This window comes from Pundamilia nyererei, unplaced genomic scaffold, assembly GCF_000239375.1.
Source record: "Pundamilia nyererei isolate P.nyererei 1_Seehausen unplaced genomic scaffold, PunNye1.0 scaffold00255, whole genome shotgun sequence".
In the NCBI taxonomy this organism is placed as follows: Eukaryota; Metazoa; Chordata; class Actinopteri; order Cichliformes; family Cichlidae; genus Pundamilia; species Pundamilia nyererei.
The window spans coordinates 432,012-444,477 of record NW_005187656.1 but is presented as its reverse complement, the minus strand read 5'-3'; the positions used below and the strand labels follow the sequence as shown (position 1 = coordinate 444,477).

Here is a 12,466-nt window from a genome sequence, read left to right as displayed (position 1 = left end):
AAAAAAAAAGGTTGAATTCGTTGCTTTTCAATTCAAGCAATTAACACTGTAGAGGATCTTACTTTGAATCGGCACTGCTCTCCAGACTAAAATGTGAACTTCTGATTAATTATTCTTCACTTCTGAGCATCTGAAGCATGTCAACACGTGTTTCTTACTTCCTATCATTTCCTTCAACTGACAGATTAAGGTTAAATTTAGTACCTGATGACACATTTAAACATGCAGTCAAGTAAAAACTGGCAGCTTCTGCGTTAATGTTTCAGTTTTAAACTTCATCATCATTTATTAGTTTGTTGACTACAGCCTGCCATTTCCCCCCAGCCTGTTGGGTTTTTAACCGTGCACAGCAATGCACACAAAGGGCATGCTACAGCTAATACTTATAAATGTATTAGCTGCAGCTGCCTTTGCATGTGGACCGCAATGACATTTAAACTCTGTGAAAAACAGGATGAAAAAAAAATGTGTTTGTGTGGATTCGTGGTTCTTGTGGTTTTGCAGCCAAGTGCAAGCTGACCCACAAACACCCACAGCCTGACCTAAAACTTTCACCTTGTGCGTTTACTGCAGTATTATCTGTAAAGACTTTTTTTAAAAAGCATTTTATCTCATTGATATTCAAGCGAACATTTCTTTTCATTGTGATTAACGCAAACATATTAAGTTTATACTGCACAGCGCTGACGTAGATTCTTTACATGTTTAGATTCACATTCATAACATAACATGTATTCTGCTTTGTAGCATGATAGAAAACCTAAACCTGAACCTGCAGCTAAAACCCTAAATATTATCTTCAGCCACAATCCATAGAATAACTGTCTAACAAACTACGTTCCAAGTGTCATGCAGAAGTCAACACTTGTGGCAGTTCGTGGCAAGTATACCATGAGTTGCTGCAGTTTAAAATGCAGTGGAACATTTTAAAAATCATTTACTGATAAATATTTGTGGTGCCAGTATCATTTCTTTAAAAAAAAGAAGAAGAAAAAAGAAGAAAAAGTGTTGTTCTCCTTTTTTTTTAGCCTAAACCGCTGCACACTACTGTTTTTCTTCCATTTCCGTGCACAGGGGAAAGCACATTGTGTTGGTGCTTCTACGGTCACCTGTTTGCAAGGTTTAATAAAGGTCAAAATGTTTTTCTGAGAACTCAAATGTTCCATTATTCTGACAGGTTCACTTCCTGCTAACGGCACTTCTTAAAAAAACTTAATCTGATTGCATGCAATGAGCTCAGACTTACAGGATTTTAATAAATGGAGCATACAATTTCCAGTCATGCACATTACAAGAAAGTGCTTTAGTAGTCGGGAAGTTGATAAGCTTAACAGGAGGCACTTTGTGTAAAAATTAACAAGATGTCAGTTGATACAAAAGGTGAGGGGGGGAAGTTACACTAACTACATCCTCTTAAAATGTACTATTAGATTGAGTCATGTGCTGCAGCATAAAGCAATATCAGTTCCATCCTGACATTGAGACTCTCTGATGAGAGCTCTTTTAGGGTGACAATGTTGCATGTAGTGATCCAAGAAGATAACAGCCTTGCAATCTTCCAGAATAAAAAAGAGAACCACCAGTATGGGATAGGAAATGAAGTAGATTACTTATTGTGTCAAATTATGATATGAGACTGCTTATATTTTATTCGTTATCTGATCTTCCGCATGCAAATGGTCTGACAACATACACCTACCTGACACCTCTAATGCACTGCTGCTCCTCAGTGTGAGGAATCTGTAGAAACTGACCTTTCACTCTACCAGATCTATAAAGGTCGCACTGCAGTCACATCAATCTGTAGCAGACGGCTCAAACAAGGCGCATGTTTGATGTGGGTGTTTTGGTTTAATCACAGCTACTCTTTCTTCTTGCCTGGGTAGAAGTCCTCTGCAGTTAAAGCATTCAGACAGACTTTCAAAGAGCGGTGAGTCTTTTAAATGCAAAAGATTCATCATGAAGTTCCATGAGCTTCTGTGCCCACACTTACCTTTATTCAACTTCAGCAATATCACTAGTGAACACTGCACACATTTTCATAGCTATGATGACAGAGCCAAGCTATATTTATCTTTGAAGCCAGGTGAAACTGTCCATTTAGTCACATTTAAGCATTTCTTAAAGACATAAAGGTCTGGATTATGTAAAATTGTCTACTTGTAACCTCTGGTGTTGTGTATGGAATACAGAGCATGAAATGATTCACTGTAATTACTTTGGATAGGAATGCCTCATCCTCAATTATTTCCACTCTGACAAACCATCTTTTTTACCCTTACAGTGTCATCAAAGCCAAGTCTTATGGACAGCCTTGTTTCAGCTGAGTAATATTGTCCAATTATGTCCAACGTTTCTGAGTTCAAGTATCTCGGGGTCTTGTTCGCGAGTGATGGGAGAAGGGATCGACAGACGGATTGGGGCTGCAGCTGCAGTGATGCGGACGCTGCACCGGTCCGTCGTGGTGAAGAGAGAGCTGAGTGTAAAAGCGAAGCTCTCAATTTACCGGTCGATCTACGTCCCTACCCTCACCTATGGCCACGAGCTGTGGGTAGTGACCGAAAGAACGAGATTGCGGATACAAGCGGCAGAAATGAGCTTCCTCCGTAGGGTGGCTGGCCTCTCCCTTAGAGATAGGGTGAGAAGTTCAGCCATCCGGGAGGGGCTCAGAGTAGAACCGCTGCTCCTCCACATCGAAAGGAGCCAGCTGAGGTGGTTCGGGCATCTGACAAGGATGCATCCTGGGTGAGGTGTTCTGGGCATGTCCCACTGGGAAGAGGCCCTGGAGCAGACCCAGGACACACTGGAGAGATTATATCTCTCGGCTAGCCTGGGAAAGCCTTGGTGTTCCCCGGATAAGCTGGAGGAGGTGGCTGGGGAGAGGGAGGTCTGGGCTTCTCTGCTTAGGCTGCTGCCCCCGCGACTTCTTCCGCGATAAAGCGGAAGAAGATGGATGGATTGTTTGTTTTTGGTTAGACTTCAACAAGACTTTTTCTGTTATGGTGGATTTTTTTTTTAAAAAGTTCATAAGACTGAAATCACAAGTCTGTTTTTAATCAAACCTGAAGTCACATGATTAATGACACGAGTCAAAGTCATACTGGACAATCCACAGACTTCCCCAGCTAACAGGAGATTTGAATGATTTGCGTCAGTTGACCACTTATCCAATTGTGGAAAACCCGCTTTGTTAATAACTTCAAAAAAATCAAGATTCCTCTTCTTGCCTCTTCTTATCAGACACTATCTTAATACTTTACCTTCTAAGAACCATTTTTCATGTGTTAAGCACTAGTTCTATTCATATCATTTGTCTACTGACTTTTGGACTTCCCCTACACTGGTCCGACAGCAAAGTGAAAAAGTTGACACTCTTTGATCTCTTTTTTTTCTCTTTCGTCTCTTTCTCTCTTTCCTTACTCACTTCACTGACACACGAGAAAAACAACCACAAACTGAATACAAATACACACTAAAAACTTAAACCACATCCTAACCCCTTTGTCTTCCCAGAAAGGTATGTTTGTTTCCAATAACAAAAAAAGCAACCATTCACAATCCAGAAAGTCTACTCTTCATTTCTTGAACTACTTTTTTCTTGAAATTACTGGTGCAGCGGTTTCTGAAACCACAACTAGTGGTGAGCTGGAGTAACATGTTTTATTCATTTCTGTGGGCATACAGATCAGAACTGCTTCATAATAGTAATCATATTAAGCTTCAGTCACATGGGCTTAAAGTCCGGTCCACCCTGTCAACCTACATGACTGACAAAAATGTCACTCATTAGATAGTTGGTGTCAGGAAATGCAGATTTTCCCTAAGCAACTGGTGGTTACCAGAAAGTTGCTGACCTGTCTGGGTATTTTTTCTTTCCTTCTTTTGTTTTTATGGCTGATGTTCAACCAAAAAGAGGCAGTAAAGATGTTTGTTGCTCTCTGACTATAAGTAGCTAAAATGAGCATGGTTGTCAGTTGGTGGAACCTTGTCTTGTTTACTGTAAGTGATTAATTGAAGTATCGTTATTATTATGATGTCAGAGACAAGAATCTGCCGAGTAGTTTTTATGTGATCAGATACTTGGAAATGAGATGGTTGGATTGATTATGCCGCTATGGCTTGAATTCTTAACTGAAAGGGTTGAAGGTGGGAGAAATTAGCATATCATAGCCGCAGTCTAGGAGTAGGCGTATCCCGAAACAACAGCGGCAGCAGCAGTATGACTGTTGAGCATGCAGGGACACATAATTTTGTACAGACATACAATAAATCCCCTGAGCTGTTTCCTCTAATGCTGCTGGCAGGCAGAAGTTTGGGTGTTTACAGCTTACCACGAGCTTTGTGAAATGTCTGAATTTCAATTTGTTTAATACTGTTTATGTGTAAAATCAACATGATAAACTTGCTTGTTAGCATGCTGACACATTTCAAACTGCAACCCCCAAAAAAGCTGTTGTGTGCATGGACGACTTTTGTTTATTTGACAAAACTATCCACATGTCCTTTTAGAAACCCTTTAACTCTGGCGTCCTTTCCTTCTCTCGCTCCTCCACACTATTTTGTGTCTTTGCTATTCTGCCACCTCCCCCTGCCTCACCCCCCCCACCTGTTTTCCTGTGCCATTTAAAGTGCACCTTTCCGAGTGAGCGTTTTTATTAAAAAGACAGCATTAGGTATCTTACTGGGACTAGTTTTTATATCTAAATATATTTCTGTCTACTTGGACCTTTTAGGTGATCTTTAGTGCAGAATATATTACAATTACAATGTAACTGAAAAGTCTTGTTCACAATTATATTGTGGAAAATACAGTGAGAACTCTTGCATAAACACAATAGGTGAGCTTTAACTTGTTATGATTTTATGAATTAAATACAGAAAAAAGTAAGCCTTTTCCATTCATCACATGCACGTAACCAGCCACTTCTAATCTCGCTTCAGAGTAGACTTTATCACTTTCTCCATCACACTGCAACACCATCTTTCTTCACCACAGGTTCATTCATTCATAGCAACTAAAAAATGTGTTTGATCTCTCTTAGAAAAGACCAAGTAAACCAAGTAAAAATTGAACTTACCGTTCCAGAGTTGTTCAGCGTGCTGTCATTTCCATGTCTGTAGGGTTATTCAGGCCGTGTACCCTAAACATTTCTTTGACTAAAGTTTTGCCGTCTTGCCTCTGGTGACGTATTGGAAAATTTTCTGAGAAAAGAAGAGGCTGCGGTGCTGTGGTTTCCCTTGGGGTTGTAACTCGGTGACATTCAATCAGCGTGTCAAGAAATGTGAAACGTGGTGAAAACCCCTTTTTCTATGTTCGCATAAACACTTTCTGTTCCCTTTGCACTGAGTTTCTATTATTTGTTAAAAATACTATGACTTGGTAAGAAGTAAAAGTAATATGCTAGTGCAGAAACTATAATTTCATGCCTCTGTTTTGTTTGCTTTGCTAACTGAAATTCAGAGTCAACTCTTTTTAGGGCCAGGTTAAATGATTAGTTGGGAAATGTGCTTTCTTACTGAGAGTTTGATGGAAAGTTCGATATCTCATATGTTTACATAAGAAATATGAAGGTTAGCTTAGCAAGTGAGAAAGGCTGAGAATGGGGGAAACAGCTGGCTTACTAAATAAGCTTATTGGTTAATTGTGAAAACCTCTATTTGTCATCCTACCTGGTTTTTCTGTGGGTAAAAAGCAGTGTTGGTGTTACTGTAATGCATTTACGCGTTACTGAGTAATACAACACATCACTGTCCTAAATTTAGTTTTGTTCTCGTGTGCATGCACTCACACGGCAATCATCCCTCTGCAGTTTCCTGGAGGCACGATATAAGTGGCAGAACAGTCTATACTACAAAAAAGTGACTGTGCCCAGTTAATACACAACTATCCACTGCTGGTGAAATGCTATCAGTTTGGGAAAGGACTTGAAATTAGAGGTGCTGAAGTGTGCACGTGTGCTAGAGTGTCTTACTTTTTTTTAAAAATATGCCACCGTTGCAAGTACCACATCCAGCTGCACACAGCAGATGAAAATAGACAGCCTAAATCTGACCGAACTGGGCCTCACAGGTGAAAAAGTGTTAAAGACAATATTTTAACGCAGACACCAAAACAAATATTAATCACGTGCTGTGACATGTCAGGCACACACAAGCAGATCACCAAAAAGTAGGCCAGTCTCACGATTAGGGGGGCTTTTAAGCCACAGCACACAGGATATACAAGAAGCCAACTTGTGCATAACTTACTAGAACCTGGCCAGACACGTATAAAAGGTTTAGGCAATACATTTTGTTCATGAGGGGTTGAATAAAACCTTTAACCCCTCCAAAAATGATTTTCAACATGAGCTATACCTCTCATGTACTCATTTTCAATTCTGTCCATCCTCTTAGTAAAACATCTTGGTATTTTCAACTCTGCCACCTCCACGTCAGCCTCCTGCCTTTTTGTCAGTGCCACCGTCTCCAAACCATACATCATAGCAGAGTTCACCACCACACGGGAAATCTTTCCATTCACTCTTGTCACACATCAACCTTGACCCTCATCTCCACCCGCTGCACTCTCTTCTTCACCTCTGTTGTCTACTATATGAGGCTTTGGATGGTTGACCCCACCTTCACCACCTGTGCTAGTTGCATGTTTACCGTTCCACCTGTATCCCTCTCATTCTCACTCATGTATTCTATCTTCTACTGACTTTCATTCTTCTATTCTCCAGTGCAAACCTCCACATGTCCAGGCTCTCTGCTACCTTCTCGCCACTGCAAAATATCATCTGTCAGCATCGTTAGTCCACGTAGACCCTTGCCTGACTTCACCTGTCAGGCTGTCCATCACCATCAAAAACAGGAAAGGACTCAAAGTCAAACCCTGATGTAATCCCATACCCACCTTGAACTCATCTGGCACTTCTACCACACACCTAACCCACTGTCTCGCTGGCGTCCTGCATGTCTTGCGCCACACTCACATACACTTCTGATTTCCTAACACGCTACCTCAGGCGCCCTATCGTATATTTTCTCTGGATCCATGAAGACAGTGCAACCCCTTTTTGATGTTCCAGCAACACTTTTTAAAAAAATATTTTTTGGCCTTTTTCTGGCTTTATTAGATGGAGACAGTGAAGACTGACAGGAACGCAAAAAGAGACAGAGGGGGAGACGTGCAGCACATGGTCGCCTGCTCATCCAACTATGCTAAACCAGTGCCCACCCAGCAACACTCTTAAAGCAAACATTACACCTGAAGTGCTCTTTCACAGCATGAAGCCATACCGCTACAGCTTTTCACATCATCTTTGTTCTTGGAAAGGAATGAAGAAGATGTGTACTTCTTCTCCATTACTCATGGGTCCTCTCAATCTCCAGGATTGTGTTAAACAATCTAGTTAAAAAGTCCACTGCCCTCTCTCCTAGAAACATCCAAACCTCCACTGTATGTCATCTGGATTAACTGCCTTTCCACTCTTCTAGAGCTGCCTCACTTCCTTGCTACTAATCCTCTGCACTTCCTCATTGGCTAACTATCCACTTTCCGTCCCCCTCTGGCTCTCGTTTTTTACATTCATTAGCTTCTTAAAGTATTCCTTTAATCTTCTCAGCACACTCTTCACTTCTTAGCACACTGCATATATTATAACTAATATTATAGTCGTATATATTATAATATTATATTAATATTTTGTACTGTTGTGACATCTTGTGGCGGGTATTAGCTGATTGCTCATTGCACCTTTTGTAACTACTGTTGACTGCTATGTAATGTCATTTGTCCATGATGCTTGACATTTTAAGGAAAAAAATACGATTATGTTGTATTTTTACTTTCTAAATCATGCATTTCTGAGACGGATGAAAAAAGGAACAGTTTGTAAAGTGTTTTTACAACATTATCTTTTATATTATTTTTCTGTCTGTGATGTCTGCCTTTGCGCTGCTGCGAACAGAACATTAGATCTCTCTAAGCATCAATAGCATGCTAAAAACAGCTAACAGCAAGAGACCAACCAGAGATGGAAATATCTCAAGACTCTAGTTTCAAAAAAGCCTTGAACTCTAAAGAAAAAAAGACCTGAGGAAACACTTTCCTGATGGGTCTTAATGACAAGTTCCAACATTTATTTAAAACGTGATTTATATAAGTTATGGTGCCCATTAGACTCATAAAGGACATTAAAGCCAAGTTAAGATCACCAACTGTACATTAATAGTTATGTATAGACAAATAAATGATCGTAATATGAATTTAATTATGTAACTAACCAAAAGATACTTAATAAATGTCAAAATGTTGGAGGTGTTTTTGAAGAAAAACCTTCATTTACTGTTTGACGAGTAAATGTTTCACTGTTCCACAAGTTTTTTAACAATGTCAGTTTCAATTCTGTTCAATGTTATTTACATAGTGCCAAATCAAAATAACAGTTCCCTCACAGCACTTTTTATTGTGATGTAAGGCCACTATAATGATAGAGCGAAGCCCCCAACAATAACATGACCCCCAAATAGCAAGCACTTGTCGACAGTGAGAAGGAAAAGCTCCCTTTTAACAGGAGGAAACCTCCAGCAGAACCAGATTCAGGGCGAGGCAGCCATCTGCTGCGACCGTTTGGGTGAGATTTACGACAACACTTTAACAAGAACTATTTAAGAATTAAAGCCATTTTTTATACAAAGTAACACATTTTTCAAGTGGATACAATCCTGAGACAACTCTGTGTGTAGATGCAGGTGCTCAGCAAAGCTGCTCAGAGAAACTAATTAAAAATACTCATGATTAAATGTTCAGACTATTTCACCTGAGCTCCTATTATACAACAGTGCTGAATGCCAAGGTTTAAAACTCTAGTGTAGTGCTGCCCTCGAGTGGAAGCTTTAGAAACACAAACTCAAACGGCATTTAATGTTGGTTATTATAAAGTGGAAAGGGATAAATATTAACTTCACAAAGATAACTTCACATTAAAGCCCTGAAAATATAATCAGTGTTAAAACAAGCGAGCTTTTTCTTATTGTTAGTATTTTTATTTGTTTTTAGTCTAACTAGAATTTATGTTGTGTTCTGAAATAAAATAAAATAAAACTTAAAAAGTAAAAACCCCCAATTATTTATGACATAAAAAACAAACCAAGAGATTATCTTGGGACTTCACTGCTGTTCTAAGTTATCACCAACAACTTTCCCAAAGGAGCTCATGTTCGCAGCAAGATAACAGAAATCTTTTATCAGAGCACCACACTCACCAGTTAAGAGCCAGGACAGGGTGACTACTCCCACACTGCAACAGCACAAATAATGAACATGTCCTCTCGGTGACACATGTACAACTATACTGCTCAGAAAAAGCAAAAGGCTTTTTTAATGCGAAAGAGGAAGAGAGGACATTTGAGTCTCACTTCCTTGTCACAGGTCAGCTTTAACATTTCAACTTATGTACAGCAACCCCTTTGCTATGCAGTGGAAAAATGCCTTACGTGTAATACGTGTGACTATCACCAAGTACGTCACAGCAAAGTGGGTTTTGACGCCACATTTTTGTTTCCTTTAGTGCAAGTCTATTTTATATCTGTTCATGCTGAACTTTACTCAAGAAATGATTATTGTATATGGCAAAAGTGATTTACTTGTTATATTAAAAGCAATATTTTTAGCATCAACATTGCATCACTGAAATCATTTTAAGCCACCACAGAAAAAGAGTCTTCTAAAATGCTGTACAGTAATTGGCAATGTGTAACATGACATGAGACAGTAGCAATCATGATGATATATTAATTTCTTTTTTCTTTAGACACAAACTTCTCAGGATATCTGACTTTGGAAGGGGAAACCCCCCCAAAAACAAACAGAAAAACATCACTATCCTTAGGCTCTAATCAGTCAACAAGTCAAAAGTCCATCGTTTAAACTGCATTATTGTAAGAACCTAACAAAGGAGACTCTGCTCTTTGTCTATTTTCAGTCCTTTTTAATCAGTTACTGCGTCGATAAACATGTTCATATTTATTTTACCAAAGATTACACAAGATTACAAAGTGTAGGTGTCTTTGAGTCCGTGAGCTGCCAACAGGTGGAGACTTGAGGTGGTGGGACGGGGTTAAGAAGTTCAGTTTAGTGTCCACATATTGTTGACTTTAATCACAAATCATCTATCAGTATATAAAAGATGAACAAAAAAAAAAATTCCCAGTGGTGTATTATTAATACAGGAGCTTTTCGGACATTCTGGGAAATTTTGCTATCGTGCTGCTGGCTGTGGCTTCACAGGAGGAAGTCATACAAATCCCAAATGACCAAACTTCAATAGCAACAACAGCACAAGTGATCCAGCCTAAAACCATCGGTCACAGGTCCTTCCTGTTATCACAAATGTTTCCCTCTCCCATCTGATATGACGTGCTCGGGCACGGCGCGGGTGTACCACTCCGACCATCCACCGTCATACACCGACACCCCCGGGTGCCCGCACTCGTGGGCCGCCAGTGCCACGTGGCACGCGGTCACTGCAGAGCCACATAAGACACAAAGCGGGTGGTCGAGATCCACACCAGCACGGGCAAACAGAGCCTGGAGTTGTTCCTTTGGCAGGAAGTGGCCAGAAGGTGACAGGAAGGCGTGGAAAGGAATGCTGATGGAGCCAGGGATGTGGCCTGGCTCTGTGTCTGTCAATCAGAAAGAGCAGATACATTCAGAATATGATTAAATAATCTGAAATAGCAAATGTGTACTCTTAATTAATTAAGAAATGGGCAGTTACACAGAAACATGCAATTAAAAAGACCTTTAGAGATCTTGATTAGCCTTGGTGAGGCTTTTAAGTCATGCTAACCCTGTGTTGATCCCTTCTGTTTTTCTCAGTCTGGATTATGTTCTACACTTTGAATGTGGACTACAGTAAAATTCTTGAGCTGTTGCTCTTTATTCTAAATATTTTGCAGGGAAAATGGAAAATATGTGCAGCAATTTATTGAAACACATACAAAGATACATGGAAATACAGTATATGAGGCAAAAACAGAGTTTGTCATTATTTGGTTAGACAACCTTTATTCTTCAACACAGCCCAAACTCTCTTAGACAAGCTTTCTTGTCATTTCTTTAAGTAGCAGGTAGTAACTATGACATCACCCATTGACTAGTAAGTGAAGTCTCGCTGTGACGCATTTTCATCATTGTGACTGTGGTGTTTTAAAACCACATGTGGCAAGCAACTGTGAAACCAATGACACTGCACAATCACTGGGTAAAGGCTTACTATTGAAGTTGTGCCAGCCATTAAAAAGAATTCATGTTTACGGCACTTCTGTTTTGGCTTTACTTTTTAGACCTTTCTAGCTACACCCCTCCTTGATGTAGTCTCTAATCCTGGAGTGACCTTTTACATCACAAATAATTTTACCACACGTTTAGTGCCATTAGTAAAACTGTTATGATCCCCATTTCTGAATAACTTGTTATACAGTACACATGATTAGCAAATCATTATAATCTGCCTTTGTATTGACCGCCTCTTATTACGGCATTTCCATCTCCACTCTGCTAGCATCAGAAAGAGTAAGAGGCGTAAGTTATATTGGTCCAGCTCAGCTGCACTCGACTCTGAATAAATCAGTAGAGAGGCATGAGTCAGAGGACTGTTAAAGTCCATGACCGAAGATGACAGTCTTAAATATAAGATAAAAAAAACGGAACATAATGTGATCATTGATGACTCAACCCTGTGATCTTTTGGCTACAGAAGGACCATGTGGACGGGGTTTTCTTCAGATCACATTTTAAATGTGGAAAAAAAAATAGCCAGGTGTTAATAAACCACAACCACACTGGGACAGGCGGTATTTTAGTCTTGACTATATCAGTTATAGTGGGAAATTGGTTGAGTGTTTCAAAAGCAAAACTCTGAATTGAGGAAAAGAAAGCGAAACCCGCATTTGCTACGTTTTTACTACCACAGACAAATATGTGTGTTTGTATCAATGTTTGATATGAAAACAGACATTACAAAAACTGATGCTTATACTCCCAAGGGAGTCAATCAGAAGAGCAGATTTAGCATGTGAAAGTTTTATTTGTTCCCCCCAAAATTAAATCCAGGCTGGATTTACACATGCAATGAAAAGGGAAGTTTTTGTTTTTTTAAGAGAGCAGTCAGAAAGGTCACTGCTCAAACTGCTTTCAGAAGTGTTCTGCCTGCAGAGGAGCCCTGTAACTGCACATCAGAGCTTTACCCTCTAACAGTGTGTGTACTGTGAGACGTATATGGATAAGACATCTATACCTTATCACTGTTTTGTCCATTCACTGAGTGCCGTCTTTAAAAACATCAGCAGATCAAAGGTTGGACTATTGCTGCATCTAAACGTTTAACCATTCACTTTGTCTGCTACTGTGGTACAGCAGTGTGTGTGTGTGTGTGTGTGTGTGTGTGTGTGTGTGTGTGTGTGTGTGTGTGTGTGT

The 12,466-nt window shown here is 39.8% G+C and overlaps 2 protein-coding genes across 2 annotated transcripts in view; both read right to left on the bottom strand.

Moving 5' to 3' along the window:
- Positions 1-9,310, bottom strand: part of LOC102194891 (interleukin-2 receptor subunit beta) — a 16,158-nt gene extending 6,848 nt beyond the window's left edge. Inside the window, exon 1 of the mRNA XM_013915079.1 lies at positions 9,253-9,310. The gene's annotated coding sequence lies outside the window, so the exon portion shown is untranslated. The remainder of the gene's footprint in view (positions 1-9,252) is intronic.
- The window catches only part of LOC102213255 (3-mercaptopyruvate sulfurtransferase), a 5,091-nt gene continuing 1,872 nt past the window's right edge, over positions 9,248-12,466 (bottom strand). The window contains exon 2 of the mRNA XM_005749808.1: positions 9,248-10,671. Within this exon, the coding sequence (XP_005749865.1) occupies positions 10,373-10,671 (299 nt within the window). The 3' untranslated portion in view covers positions 9,248-10,372. The remainder of the gene's footprint in view (positions 10,672-12,466) is intronic.